Genomic DNA, 13,318 nt, shown 5'->3' on the forward strand with positions numbered 1-13,318 from the left:
GATGACAGCGCATTGTCATCTAGAAAATATAGTACCAGTTTTCCCACACAAAAGAAAACCCGGGGCAGGCAGTGAGTAAAATCCCAGAAGAGAAAAGAAAGATCAGAAACCTGAATGTGCACCCATTAACAGTAAATCATGTTTCACCTTCACTGTGGAACCATTTCCTTAAATGCTCTCAGTAAGCATCAGTGGAATAAAAAGATAAAACTGGCTATATAAATGTCAATCTTTATTTGATCTCCCAGTGCAGTACATGACTTGTGGGCTTCAAACGAATAGAAAAAACCAAAAGCGAACAAAAAAGAGGACTGATGAAGAAAGATCTCGAGGGTTAGGACATCGCTTTTGCAAGAGGTATATTGTCCACTTCATGGATGCCATCTTTGTCAATGAACCGGGCATTGAAAGAAGTCAGATTCAGGATGAAGCGTTTCTGAAGCTGTTCAACAAGAGACAAAAAAAAAGAAAAAAAGAGATGAGATTCATTCAAAGCTTCAATAAAAAAGCAGAACACAATTTAAGGGATATGCTGTTGCACATCAAAATTTCCATCCTGGTTCTAGACTTGAAATACTGGGAACTACAGTGGGTTTTTTCACTGCTCAGGAATCAATTATCATGAGTTCGCTCTCTGTTATGGGACTCTCCATGTTAGACAAGCCTAGGCTAGAGACGCAGAACACACAAGCCTGTTAACAAGGAAGGCATTTAAGCAGGAAGACTAGAGTGGGCTACAGCTTAGGGACAAAGTGTACGTATCAAAGACACTTCAAACAGAACCTCTTTAGCATACTTCTTCCTGATGTTTTCCCAGATGTTTCTTCCCAGTTACATTCAATTCAATCTCTTAAAGACAAGGATAAAGACTATTTTCCTGCAATAAAAGCCTCAGAGTCCAAAAGGTTATGTTTACACTAGAATTGATCATGAACTTTAAGGTCAAATCACTACCTCAGAGATCACTTCACAAGCTGGAAGAGAAGTACACTTAGAAGCATACACTCGTGAAGCGTAACACAAGAGAGGGATGCTTGCATCATGCTCAGAAGAAACATAAGGAGAAAAAGTCAAAGACCGTCTGTATCAATATTATGCTGAGCATGGAAGAAGCAGAAGTAAAGAAAAGCAATTAAGCCTCAAGTTTACGTTCTGGAGGACGTGAACCGTGCTAAGACAATGCAAGTGCCCACAAATCCTTTTCCTCAGTAGCTGTTCCCCATCTGCTCAATGTGCATTTACTACCCCTTCTGGCAAGGACGGCAAAAAAATGCGACAAGAGGAACATGAAAACATCAGCAAGTGAATGCAAACAAACAGTCCTTTCTCAAGATCACAACGGCCTAAGTTTGGCAACTCACCTCCTCTAGACATTTTTTTAGGAGCTCCACAGCTTCCTCACGTGTGATGCCTGAAAGAGCAAACATCCACAGATTGATTTAATTAGAGGCCATCTCTCTCAACAGAAACTTTATTAAATTTAAACAACTTCTCAGCTGAGCACCAAGAACTCTCCTTCCCAGCTCACAGAAAACACTTTCCAGATGTACTGAGGACACCCTGCACCGAAGCGCTCACGCTGCAACAAGCCATTGAGAATCGATTTGTTACACTGAACGGGAAGCATGACGGAATTTTGCCTCCCATGGCCAGGGACTGGGCTTCGGAGAAGTCCAGCCGCCTCTCTCTCCTCGAGTTTATTACAGTTTTAAATCAGCTCCATCTGTCCACAGCCGGCTGCGAGTCAGTGACAGTAGGCGGAGACTGGTTTTAGTGCTGCGTTCCCTGCTGGGTATTAGTTTTAATAATGGGAAAGGCACGTGTGCGATGGCCCTGCTATTCTCGCACATTAGGAGGAAACCCAGCGCTCTATAGGGACGACAAGCCATGACAACGAGCTGTGGCTCACCATTCTTCTCTTTGGCACAAGGAATGGTGAAAAGGGAGCAGCAGCGTTTTCAAGGGCCGTGACTAGAAAACAACTAAGCTCCGCAGATCCCACAACACTTGCTCCTGGAGTTTGTTCCAGGCCTGCGCCCACCGTTCAGGCAGAAGTCCCATCAGAATAAAACTGTCGGTTTAGAGCTACAGTCCTCGCAGGAGATAGATGAAAGCATTACTAAGCGAACATCTTCGCTGTGAGATTAAACTCTGCTCTGCACACAGGAGTAAAGTAGCTTTGTAGCTAAAGCCAAAGATGTCAGATGAACAATATTCCAAGCTTTGTACATATCCCCATCTGTAAAGTGGGGATGGGGCCACATTTACCCCTTGGCAGGTAAGAATCAGATTAGGATTCTAAAATTAAAACTTTAGACAGGTACAGGCAGGTACAAGTATGATCAACAGCTACCACACACATAAAACTAAACCAAACCAACCAATCTTCATCACCACCACTTCAGAGTACTGAAGACAACCTTGCTAGGAATATCTTTTCACTCGTATGTTTTCAATACATCGCCCACAAAGCCAGTCCACGATGCGGAGCAATAGGATCCGGGACTGCCCTCTGAAGAATGATACTCTGGGAAAATGTACGTGTCATGGCCAACAGACGAGCAAATAGAAGATAAAGTTATCAAAACGTTATTTATTAAAAACAGACTACGAGCAGCTAATGGTCCAGGGAAGTCTAGTCATGTTTTCGAATAAATTGAAACTTCCTTCACTTACAGTCTGTTACGCTTCAAACAGGAAAACACTTTAAGGAGCTGACTAGTTTCACATTATCATTTCAGCAAAACCAGAAGGCAATCTTTAAAGCTACATTTACTCTAACAAGAGGTCAAATTCAAATCCGTAGCACCACAGCAATTGCGCTGGACCATCTGACTCGGCAGACATCAATCCCTCAGTTTTAAGCCTTTATTTTATTAATCGGTAACAGGAGAATTTTCTTCTCCATAGACTCCACTTACCTGGCTTGTAATAGCGGTCCAGGATGCTGAGGGTAAGGAATGCACCATAGCCATGTGCTGCAAAGGGAGCCTTCGCCAGAGCTGCTAGGTAATCCATGTAATAGAGGGCAGGACCTTCGTGGTCGTCATAGCCAGCCAGGAGAAGGTTGACGTGGTAAGGGGTCTACAAACAGAAATGATGCTTTCATTACAGCAGCCACACTCAAACCTTGGAATCCGAATGCCCCGTGCCACCGACGGAACAGCAACGCAGTCGGTTTCACAGTTCTTTGCCATGAAACGCCACTAGCGGCTACGCCAGTGCTGCCTGCAGGAGACTACGGGTCTCAACCTAAAAGCGATTAGGTCTTTTGGTAACAGGGAATGCATAAGCAAATAAAAACATAAAACTCCGATTCTCCTGGAAACCAGTGTGGTTTTGTTTTTTTATTTTTTAAAAAGCTTTCACGGCGCACTCAAACCTAAGAAAACTTTAATTATGTTTTCACACCAGATTCTTTCATCTCAACATAAAACTCGTGTATTTTTACTGTCAACATGTGAGCACAATGTGAACATTTTGCAGTTTGTAAGAACTTCTTTGTTAATTTAGCACGCTCTTTTCTCAGTCACACTACTGTTAACCACAGACCATTTTAGCACACGTGAAAGCTTACACACAGTGCAAACAGTCGCACACAGTGCTGCGCCGTCTCGTTAACTGGCAGGCAGGTTTTTATTGCGCGTACCAAGCTGAATCTTTACCGCCAGGCTAGCTTGACCACGAGAACGAAGATCTAAGGAACTGGCTTACTTCTATTCAAAACCAACTTCTAAGATACAGCAACACCACATCAGCAGTAGCTTTTTTGTTTGGTTGGAAACAGTTTTCTTAAACTAGAAATGGAGTCTGCTTTAGCTGCTATCTTCTCTGATTCTTGCTTATGCTCTGCTACATACAAGCGAGAAATACCTGCACCTTATCCAGAACGACCATGTAACCGCATCAGTGCGACCATGCCTTTTTCCTGTGCTGTACTTGCAAGTTTAGCAATTCCTTAGCCGTTTCCTTCGTGTTTTTTTAAGTTCAGTGTCTCACCAAAATGAGTAAAGCAGGTGTCTCTATCGTCTTCCAAGACACGTACTTTGTAAGATCGTGAAACACACATGCACTGGATTATTTTTAAATGTAGGCTCAGAAGAAAATTTTGGAATTGAATGTATTTTTTAAAACAGCTTTTATATACTTCCAGTATTTTCGTGTTTACATACTGTTTCTTATTAACCATCCTAACAGGATATCTCTTAAAATGCTGGAAAGCCTAGATCAACAAAGCAACAAAATAAGAAAAAAAATGATGATGCAACTAACAATAAATCAGAACAAGCAAACACAATTTCACCCTAAAGCCAAAACATTAACTTTTATCATAGAAAAAAAGTTCGTTTTGATACTAAGCACAATGAATTTGCACTCAAAAAAAAAAAAAATCACAGGATATTGTATTTTTAGTTTCACCACGCAGTAAGAAAGAATAAAGCAAGCTACACTTCTATATCAAACATATCACTGCAAAATGTGTGATTTAATCTTCAAAGCATTCAAGAATATTTGGAAACAAGTTACCATGCAGCTGTACTCATTTAATTAGTCTGTATTTCATCATTTATTTATTCTGAAACATCACACAAGTTGATATTTAAGAGCCATGACACAAGATCACTCAAATTATTGTGTGACTTTGAATTACCAACATTGGCATATGCGAGATACTCAACCATAAATAAATGGCATTAAATAAATCTGTAAGCTGTTTTTCAGTTGTAAGTTCTCCTGCTAACGGTCTAGGAGACAACTTCTGAGAACTCAAATGTAAATAGAGTATCCCCCATGCCTTCCTATTATTCAAGAAAGGCAGGATTTAACCATCAGAAAAGACACATAATTAGTTACTACTTCGATGATCACCAATGAAATTTGCAGACAGCACCTCTTAGTGGGACTAACACCTCCGTGCTGGGACTGGTACTCCTCGTACATCTCAATCCCTTCGTCCATTCCAAAGGCAGCCTTGGCTTTTGAAACTAAATCCATGCCAACAGCCCTAAACTCTTTAGAAGACTGGTGTGATCAAAGGGCTACCAAATGAGGGGATGACTGATACTCCAGGATAGATTAATTCCACACACCCCCCTCCAAATTTACCTTCCTATTAGAGGCAGTATTTCTCATCCCAAGTAGCTTTGCACTTTATGCCATTTGATTTAAAGTAACTACAGCAATTAAGAGACGTGTGAACTTCTTCAGAATTTACAGCTGAAGGGAGCAGTTGCAATAAATACATTAAAACACCCAGATCAGCAGCAGGAGGCTGGGCGGCGACGAGCAGCGCTGTGACATCTGGCGGAAGCCAAAGTCACAGCAAGGGGGGAAAGGTGGGCGCGAGGAAGCATCCTGCCAAGCGTGGACAAGGAGCGAGGAGCTGACAGTCCTCCTCTGGACTCAGGCCAGACCCTGTCACCTACAATTAAACGCAGCATCGCAACTACAATCTGAACTTCATCGCGTTTGGAGGGGCAGGGGGTTATTTTTCCTATTCCTCCCCACCATGCAACCTCAGCAGGATGTTCAATGTACTAAACCCACCACTGGATTCGGCAGGTGAATCAAGTGAGAGGCTGGAGTAGGTAACAGTGGAACTACAGCACCCCCACCCCTCACCTACACGAAAGCCAGTTGGCTCCAAAGCATTTTCTAGCTTTGCCTCAACTGCGACATATAAATGGAAGTCAACAACGAAGCTCTTCAGATCAGAGAACCACAGAATGGTTTGGGTTGGAAGGGACCTCAAAGATCATCTAGTTCCAACCCCCCTGCCATGGCAGTGACACCTCCCACTAGACCAGGTTGCTTAAGTGGTCTAGATCCTACTCTGGAGCACAAGCCCGATGTTTTAAGAACAGAAAGGTCATGAAAAGCCACGTGTTGACTATTCAGCAGAAGAAAAGAGCGCAACAAGGTAATGGCCTTAAGTTACAAGCCCAGTGTCATCAACTTGATACTTTCCACCAAAAGAACAACTTCAAGGCCCTGCCTTACAAGACAGCCATGCCCAAGGTATCAGAACTTGGGCTACATGAGCCACCAGGTATATAAATGCAACCAAACTAGGTAACCCAGGGAGGAACCAGACGGTGATTAACGATGCAGAACAAGATCTATTATGGGCTGGGCCACAACAACAGCATAATGCCTGAAAAAGTACTGTTTCAGCGTTGGCCACGCCCCTGCACGCACCTTCTAGTCTTCCACAACCAAAACAGCTTCACACGGTGAGTGGCAACACAGCAACAAACTACCTTTTCCCCCACCAAACTTCTTATTCTAAACTATTCTCCTGCTCCTAACAGGAGGCGGGGGCACGTTTTACCTTTCCATTTTTTATTTTTATCATCTGCATAATTAAATCAGTAGCTTCCAGGAATCCCATATGCAATTTAAATAGCTAGAGGGGTAGTGTTAATCCTTCTGGTATCCTACGAATTATGGCAAAAATGTAACAAAACTCAAGAGGAAAAAAATTCTGATGGCAAGGTTTGTATCATCAAATTCTAAATCCCACAAACAAATCATTAAGCGCTATGTTTAAAGGAAAAGAGTTCTCCCTGCAGTACAGAGATCACTGTAGTGTGACGGCAGTGTCAGAGTGCGCCGCTTGCTCGAGGGCATTGCCATCTGCAACAGCACAACATTTTGTCTCCGGTAAACAAACACATCTGCCTCTGCCAGTGTCCTCCCCACTGTGCTGCCCATCTGGAGCAGGTGAGCTGGAAGACAGGCGTGGGCTCAGGAAGGAGGGGAGGCACAGGGAGGATCAGGCCTCAAGGGACATGGAACAGAGAAAGATGACAGCATCACATCAATGCCACATCCTGCTGGCCAAGTTTACCAAAAAGCCTGTTAAATTAGTCCTGTTAGAGGTACTTTAAATCCATTTTAAACAATAGCTGACCCTGCTTAAGTGGGCAGGACACTCTGTGTCAGCCTCACCTACGCCATCTGTGCGGGTCAGATGCCCTTGAGACGAGCCACCAGCACCAGGCAGCCGACAGCCATCTGGGCCAGGCACCGAGCAGCATTTGCTCCACATCAACCTCAAAAACCACGCACAGTTCCACAAAACACACACGGACCTTCCCAACCACATCTGAGCAAAGGTTAAAGCAAGGAGCACCACTGCCAACCACCATCTCCCAACCATGCTTAACCCACGTAGCTGGCTGAAGTCACGTCAGCCAGAGCAGCGTTTCGTGTCCGAGACTGAGGCAGGACCCTGCACTCAGTTCTTTCACTGACTTGCTCCAACTTCAGTGACTTGAAAGCTTGCTCCTTCCAGCTGTCAGCCATGTCAGAAGGGAGAACAATGATCTTGGGTTGTCCCTCCAGATGAGTTCGTGAAGAAGGGTCTGGGCCTCACTCCACACGTGTAACTCTCAACACTACAGCTCTGACCTTAACACTGGCCTTTACTGGCTACTGTGAAACATCACGTCAGGCCTGTGCAGCAAACTGTTAGAGCAGCAACACCATTCACCCCACACCCTACTCCTGACACAGTTGATCAACTTTATCCTCAACATCCTGTTCCTTCTTGTTTTCCTCCCTATAGCACCTTGAGAAGAACGCTAACGAAACGCTTCTTAACCCCGGATCTTCAAATGTCCGTTTGCTCCTTCCTGAGATCTTCTCATACTTTGAAAAAAATACCATGAGAAAAATCAGTAATTGCAGTTTAGTAACTGGAAAATACAGCTCCAGCTCGGATTTGATATTTACTGAAAGCCTCACGTTGTTGTTTACAAAAGGGACTTGTTTTGCCAAGTACATCAAACAGCTTTGCTCTACTAAATCATTTTCAAGAAGATTAAACGGATTCAGTGCATTTGCATGAAAACTGACAACCTTATCTCGATGTTAAAGAGGCTTAATTCACTTAGCCGTCCGCAGTGTTTGTGACAAAATGTTTATTGGGCCTGAGGCCGGAATTTTAAGACTATAGTTGTATCAGTTATTGATAAGTGATGTGATAAGTTTTTTAAATGAGCAAATCAAGTTATATTTTAAGAAAACATCCTTTCAGCAAAGTGAATTCATTACTAAAGAGAGAAGCTGCCACCTTTTCCACCAGACTCCATGACTCAAAAATTCAAATTTTCCCCTGTAAGCCTTTGCCAAAATCTTTCAGCTATTACTCACTCGACTCCGCAGATAGTCAGCCAGGTTTCGTCGCGTAAAGTTTGCAGCTGCCGTAGGAGACAATTCATAACCTGGAGAAGAAACGTGCACATTTGATAAAAGTACAAATCCATATTCATGTTTCACTTCCTGACTTCCCATTCCTATTTTGAAATAACAAGATATTCTCTAGTGACAAAATGTTATGACATTTGTTTAAATCCAGGTTATTCTGAAAGCTACAACCACAAAAGGGCCCCCAACATTCACGTAGCTCATATTTGTATGGACCATTAAAATACTTAGTTTCGAAAAATGAAAATACTACGGGCATGTAGCGCTTTCCGCCAGCATTCAACTGTAAACTGTAAATCATTAACTCTGCTTCCAAACCCTCAGTGAGTAACTGTTCTCCTTCACTCACCATTTCTCATTTTGTAGAGCTGGACATTTTTCTGGATGTATTCTGCAAACTGTACAGTGTCTCCAGCCTCCCCAACACACAGGAGTAAGATCTTTTCACTCATCTTAAACATTTTGTCATGGTCTAGGCAAAGAAAAGTAACATTAAGAGCATAGTCATGAGAAAGAATAAATTGTTTCGCCAATATCATAACACATCATGACTTCTTTCAGAAGCAAGAAAGCCAGAGACTTGGATAACTACGTTATGACCTGCAATACTAATAAAAAGTCTTCCTGAGCAAACCCCAATGCCCAGCTTCTCGCAGCTGGTGGCACAGTACACAAGACTTGTTAACCACATCACCAAGAGAAACCAAGCTGAAACACACAAAGTGCTTCCCTCGGGAAGGGAGGCGTTTCAGAGATCACATGGTCTTTCCTACAGAGAAAGAAAGACTAAAACTTGACACAGAATGTTGCGTTCAGATAACACATGGTGCTTCCAGCATGTGGGAATGAGTTTTGCTCAGTGACCGTTACACTTTATCTAAATGCACTGCATCAGAAGCAAACCCTTTCGTATAAAGCTGAAATATCAACACATCAAGCAAAAGCAATCTTAGGAAATCCAGAACCAAATTCCTTGATCCCCTCTTCCTGCTAGCCACCACTGCCTCAAAAATTAGCAATTTCGGCAAGCGGGACTTTTTCAGAAACAGGTTTTTGCCTGTCACAACTTACTGTAAAAAAAAAAATATTAAGTAACTATAAAACAGCCCACTGATACACATGGAAAGTAAGAAACAGTGAGCTACGCTTTTACTCACAACCACAGTTTAAAGAACTTGTCTGTGTGTATTTGAGGGAATCCAAGTTGTCCTGATGACTGAAGACAATTCTGTGCTCCCGTGAGACAGGGCAGTCTCGTGTAACTAGAGCAGACTGGCACTCAGATACCCGAGGCAGAAAAATTCAAGTAGCTGTTGGTGTGAAAGGAAGGCCACTTCTCTATATTGAAGGCAGGTCTACGGAACAACACTACACCTCCACCTCTGAGCTTCTCTTTCAGTTTACTAAATGCTGCTGAATAATCTCTGCTGCAGGACAAGTACAAAATGTCACAATCCTCTACCGCGATTTCAAGAGTCACTGAAGTGCCCAGCAGCTGCACAGAAGCTGCAGGTCTTGAGAGTTCAGGAAAGGCCAGGGACACTGGTCAGCCCTTGCAATCGATTTACCAATTAAAGCAAGTATTAGTAAGTGCCAATACTCTAAATAAATACCTGAAGTTTGTTTTTTTATCCCCACCCAAAGTCAAATAAATCCTATGTCCTATTTTCCTTAAAGTTTATCAATGAACCTACCTGGAACCAATGTTAACTTAAAAATAAAGAGGGTTTAAACTGATTATATTTGTATTTCGTGTGCGCCACCACCTTCCACAACCACCTTTCTAACACTACTCCAGTTGACTTTCACAGCCCTGAAGTGAAAGATTTTGAGTAAAAGCACTGCTAGCTGCAACATTCATCATTTTATGGGATGTTTATCAACACTAAAATCTATGACTTTTAAGAAAAAAGAGCTTCTAAACCACAGTATTTAGAGTAGAAAGATCACTACACCGAGTAAACAAGCTTCAGTCTAACTCAAGCATCTTCTCTTCTTCCCTCAGTAAGAAGTTTTGCACTGCAACAGTAGGCAGAAAAAGTAATTTTAGAGAATGCCAAAGGCTTGATAATCCCCAAGATGTATTACCACATAAAGAAACCAAAAACACATTACACCTTGTCTCATATGCTACGCATTTCCCTGATGCTTTTACTTCCGATATTTCCTTTTTTCCATGAATGACATTTTACGAGTGAATAGACACAACTAATGAATTGTTATCCCTGTACAGGCTTTTAACACATCCATATAGCGGTACAGAGCCAGGTTTGGGTTAACAAGTCAACGCTTACCTCAGCCGGTACGTTAACGTGACAACCCAACATAGCGCACTCTGCCTCGGCAACTTTGATCAACCGGCCCTTTGGGACCTGAGTGACACAGACCGGCCCCTACAACGAATAAAACCTACACTCAAGCGTCCAGCAGCGCCGACCTTCCCCCGCACCTGCCTGTTCCCACAGCCCTTCCTCGGCCACGCCAGAGCCAGCGCTCCCGTACCGCGCACAGGCAGCTCACCCCGGGCCGCGGCTCCCAGCTGGAGCCCAGCGGCACCTTGCCCGCCCAGGGCCGGCCCGGCTCGGCCGGGGCTCCCCGCCGGGCCTGCCCCGGGGAGGGCAGAGCTAACGGGCCCCGCCACACACCGGAGCAGCAGCGGGGCTGCTCTGGCCGCGCGGGCCTCGCCCCTCACCGTGCTTCATCTGGACGATGCTGGAGGCCGCCACCGTGTCGGCGGCCACCAGGACGTAGTCGGGGCCCTGGATGCCGATGAGGTACTCCATGGCCGCCCGCGCTCCGCCGTCCCCTCAGGCCGCGCCGTGACACAGCGAAGCGCCGCCGCCACCCGCCTCCTCCTCCGCCTCCTCCCCACCCGCTCGCGTGCGCAGGCGCCGGCGCACAGCGATGACGCCACCGCTCGCGAGAGCCGCCTGCCGAGGGGGCGAGCGGTCACGTGGCGCGGGGCGGCGGCGGCGCGCGCTGCCCGGGGCAACCGGCGGCGGAGGCGGCAGCCGGGAACCGTATCCCTCCCCGTCCGTCGTTCCCTTCCCCCCTCCCCACTTTATAGCCCACTTCGCCGGTTCCAGGCCTGGCCCTAACGAGCCTGGGGGCGGCACCCGGCACGGGGCCGGCGTGGGGCTCTGGCTGGTCGGTGGGCGTCCCCCGGGCCCCTCACGGAGCCCTTTGCTCCGGGCCGCAGGCCTCAGCCGTCGGGAGCGGAGCTCGGGGCGGGAGGGAGGAGCTGAGCGGCCGGTCGGCTCCCACAGCGCTCTGCCCGAGGCTGGCGTGGTGTCCCGCACCCCGGGACAGGGCTGCGCGTGTGCTCTGGGGACGGTGGGAGTTTTGGGCAAGCTGGGATCCCTGTCGGGGAGATGTCCCGGGCTTTTGGTTTGGGCAAAAATCCTGTGAGTCGGGGTCATTGGTGCCATTCCCGGCCAAAACACACCGTGTTTGCTATGGAAGGGCACAGTTCCAAGGCAGTCTCGATGCAGAAGATGGAGCGGGGGCAATCACGCATCCTGCTTCTGCCCCACGCTCTGCGGTGTAAAACCAAAGTGGGTTGGTGGTCTCGGCTAGAGCGAGCGGCTGCCGCTCACTGCTGGCGGTCTCTGAGGTCCAAGAGGAAAATTCTATGAACCCTCCTTGTACGGCAGCTGCTCCTTGGGCACAAATTCTTTTGGAAATAAATGGCGGGTGCCCCTGCAGCCTCTGACCTGTGTAGTCAAAGGGAACTGAGCTGTGAAGAGACAGTGAAATCCTTCCAGGAGCGATGGAGTGATTTATTTGCTGCCCATCTTTCTGTGTCAGGAATAGCCAGCGGTGCCAGCGGAGCCGAGCCCTGAGCCGCTGTGCAAGGCTCTCTGTGGCTCCTGCTGCGGTTTGCGGCGACAGCCTGCTGGTCTGCAGCCAGTCTGGTCCGGAGTCCCTCCTGCTGCCCCAAGCACCATCGTGAGCAGAATCCCCCGCGGCCAAAGGGATGAGCCTTAGCTTGACTCACCTATTGAGCCCATTTTTACCCTGACTGACGCGTCCGTGCCAGCCAGCGAGGGAAAACTCTTGAGCTGCGGATGTGTCAGCAGATTTTCTTATCAGTTGATGGCTTCAGAGCTCCTCCGTGAGCTCAGGTGGAGAGCTTGGATCGGATCTGTTTCCTCACCTGGCTAGACGTGGGTTCTGACAGCTGCTGATCAGCAAATGCACTTCTCTGCTATTCCCTTCTTTCCCCCCCGATTCGGTCTACTTCCATTTCTCAGGGCAAAAAATGCCTTGTCTTAGGTGGCTGTGCAGCACCCAGAAGCTTCCAGGCGTGTCTGTGATGTAGGTAATTAACAACAAGAGAAACGAAACAAATACTCTAGTTGCCTGGACGTTGTCTAACTGCGGGCGCCATCCCGACGAGCAGAGTAACTCCAACTGGCACTTGGGTTATTGATTAGCCTCTGCCCCTGCCTGAGCCCTGTCTAATCGGTCACTAAGTGCAGCTCCACAAAGACCCAGCCCCGCGCTAATGAAAGGGGCCACCGAAGCATTAAAACCCCGCGGCAGTCGCCGTAAAGGAGGCAGCCCCAGGAAACAAACCTCTGGATGCTACAGCACATGGCGAGCGCCCAACGGCACCTATACCAAGAAAGTCACTGTGTAATTATGAGAACTGGGCATAACCTTTGTGTGGTTTCAAAAATATGAAGCATGCCAAAAAGCAACAGCAAATTGTCTTCAGGAAACAGTATAAATGAGTGTAAGCAGCAAATTCACCATTTTGACTGTTTTCCAATCGCCTGTAGCTACACTTGTTAAATCGAGTGCTGCGTGCATAAATCAAAACAGGATGTTTTCTTTTACCTAACAATGGCCCAGCCCTGTGCCAGTGCGTGAGTGTTTTCTGTGTGGATCCAATCCGAAGTTTGAAACACATTTTTCCCTGTAGATCCCCGTACGTATCACACATGTACGCGCAGCCAGCCAGCCTAACTTCGCAGTTATTTTTTGAGACCTTTTTAAGAGAAGGTTAACGAAAAATCAACAGCTACCGTCCTTGTTGATTTTTATTGGGCCCTAGGGTACGATTAAATGTTAAGGTTGTTATTGAATTTTCTTGACAGATTGG

The 13,318-nt window shown here is 46.2% G+C and overlaps 1 protein-coding gene across 1 annotated transcript; it reads right to left on the bottom strand.

The window, feature by feature from the left end:
• Positions 1-215: 215 nt before the first annotated feature.
• Positions 216-10,997, bottom strand: PSMB2 (proteasome 20S subunit beta 2). The gene is made up of 6 exons (XM_086479347.1): positions 10,904-10,997; positions 8,561-8,683; positions 8,158-8,228; positions 2,922-3,084; positions 1,362-1,411; positions 216-442 (listed from the first exon to the last, which is right to left on the bottom strand). Exons 1-6 carry the CDS (start codon positions 10,992-10,994, stop codon positions 335-337), a joined length of 606 nt encoding a protein of 201 aa, XP_086335473.1. The 5' UTR covers positions 10,995-10,997; the 3' UTR covers positions 216-334.
• Positions 10,998-13,318: the final 2,321 nt, after the last annotated feature.

This window comes from Leptosomus discolor, chromosome Z, assembly GCF_034619465.1.
Source record: "Leptosomus discolor isolate bLepDis1 chromosome Z, bLepDis1.hap2, whole genome shotgun sequence".
NCBI classification, from domain to species: Eukaryota; Metazoa; Chordata; class Aves; order Leptosomiformes; family Leptosomidae; genus Leptosomus; species Leptosomus discolor.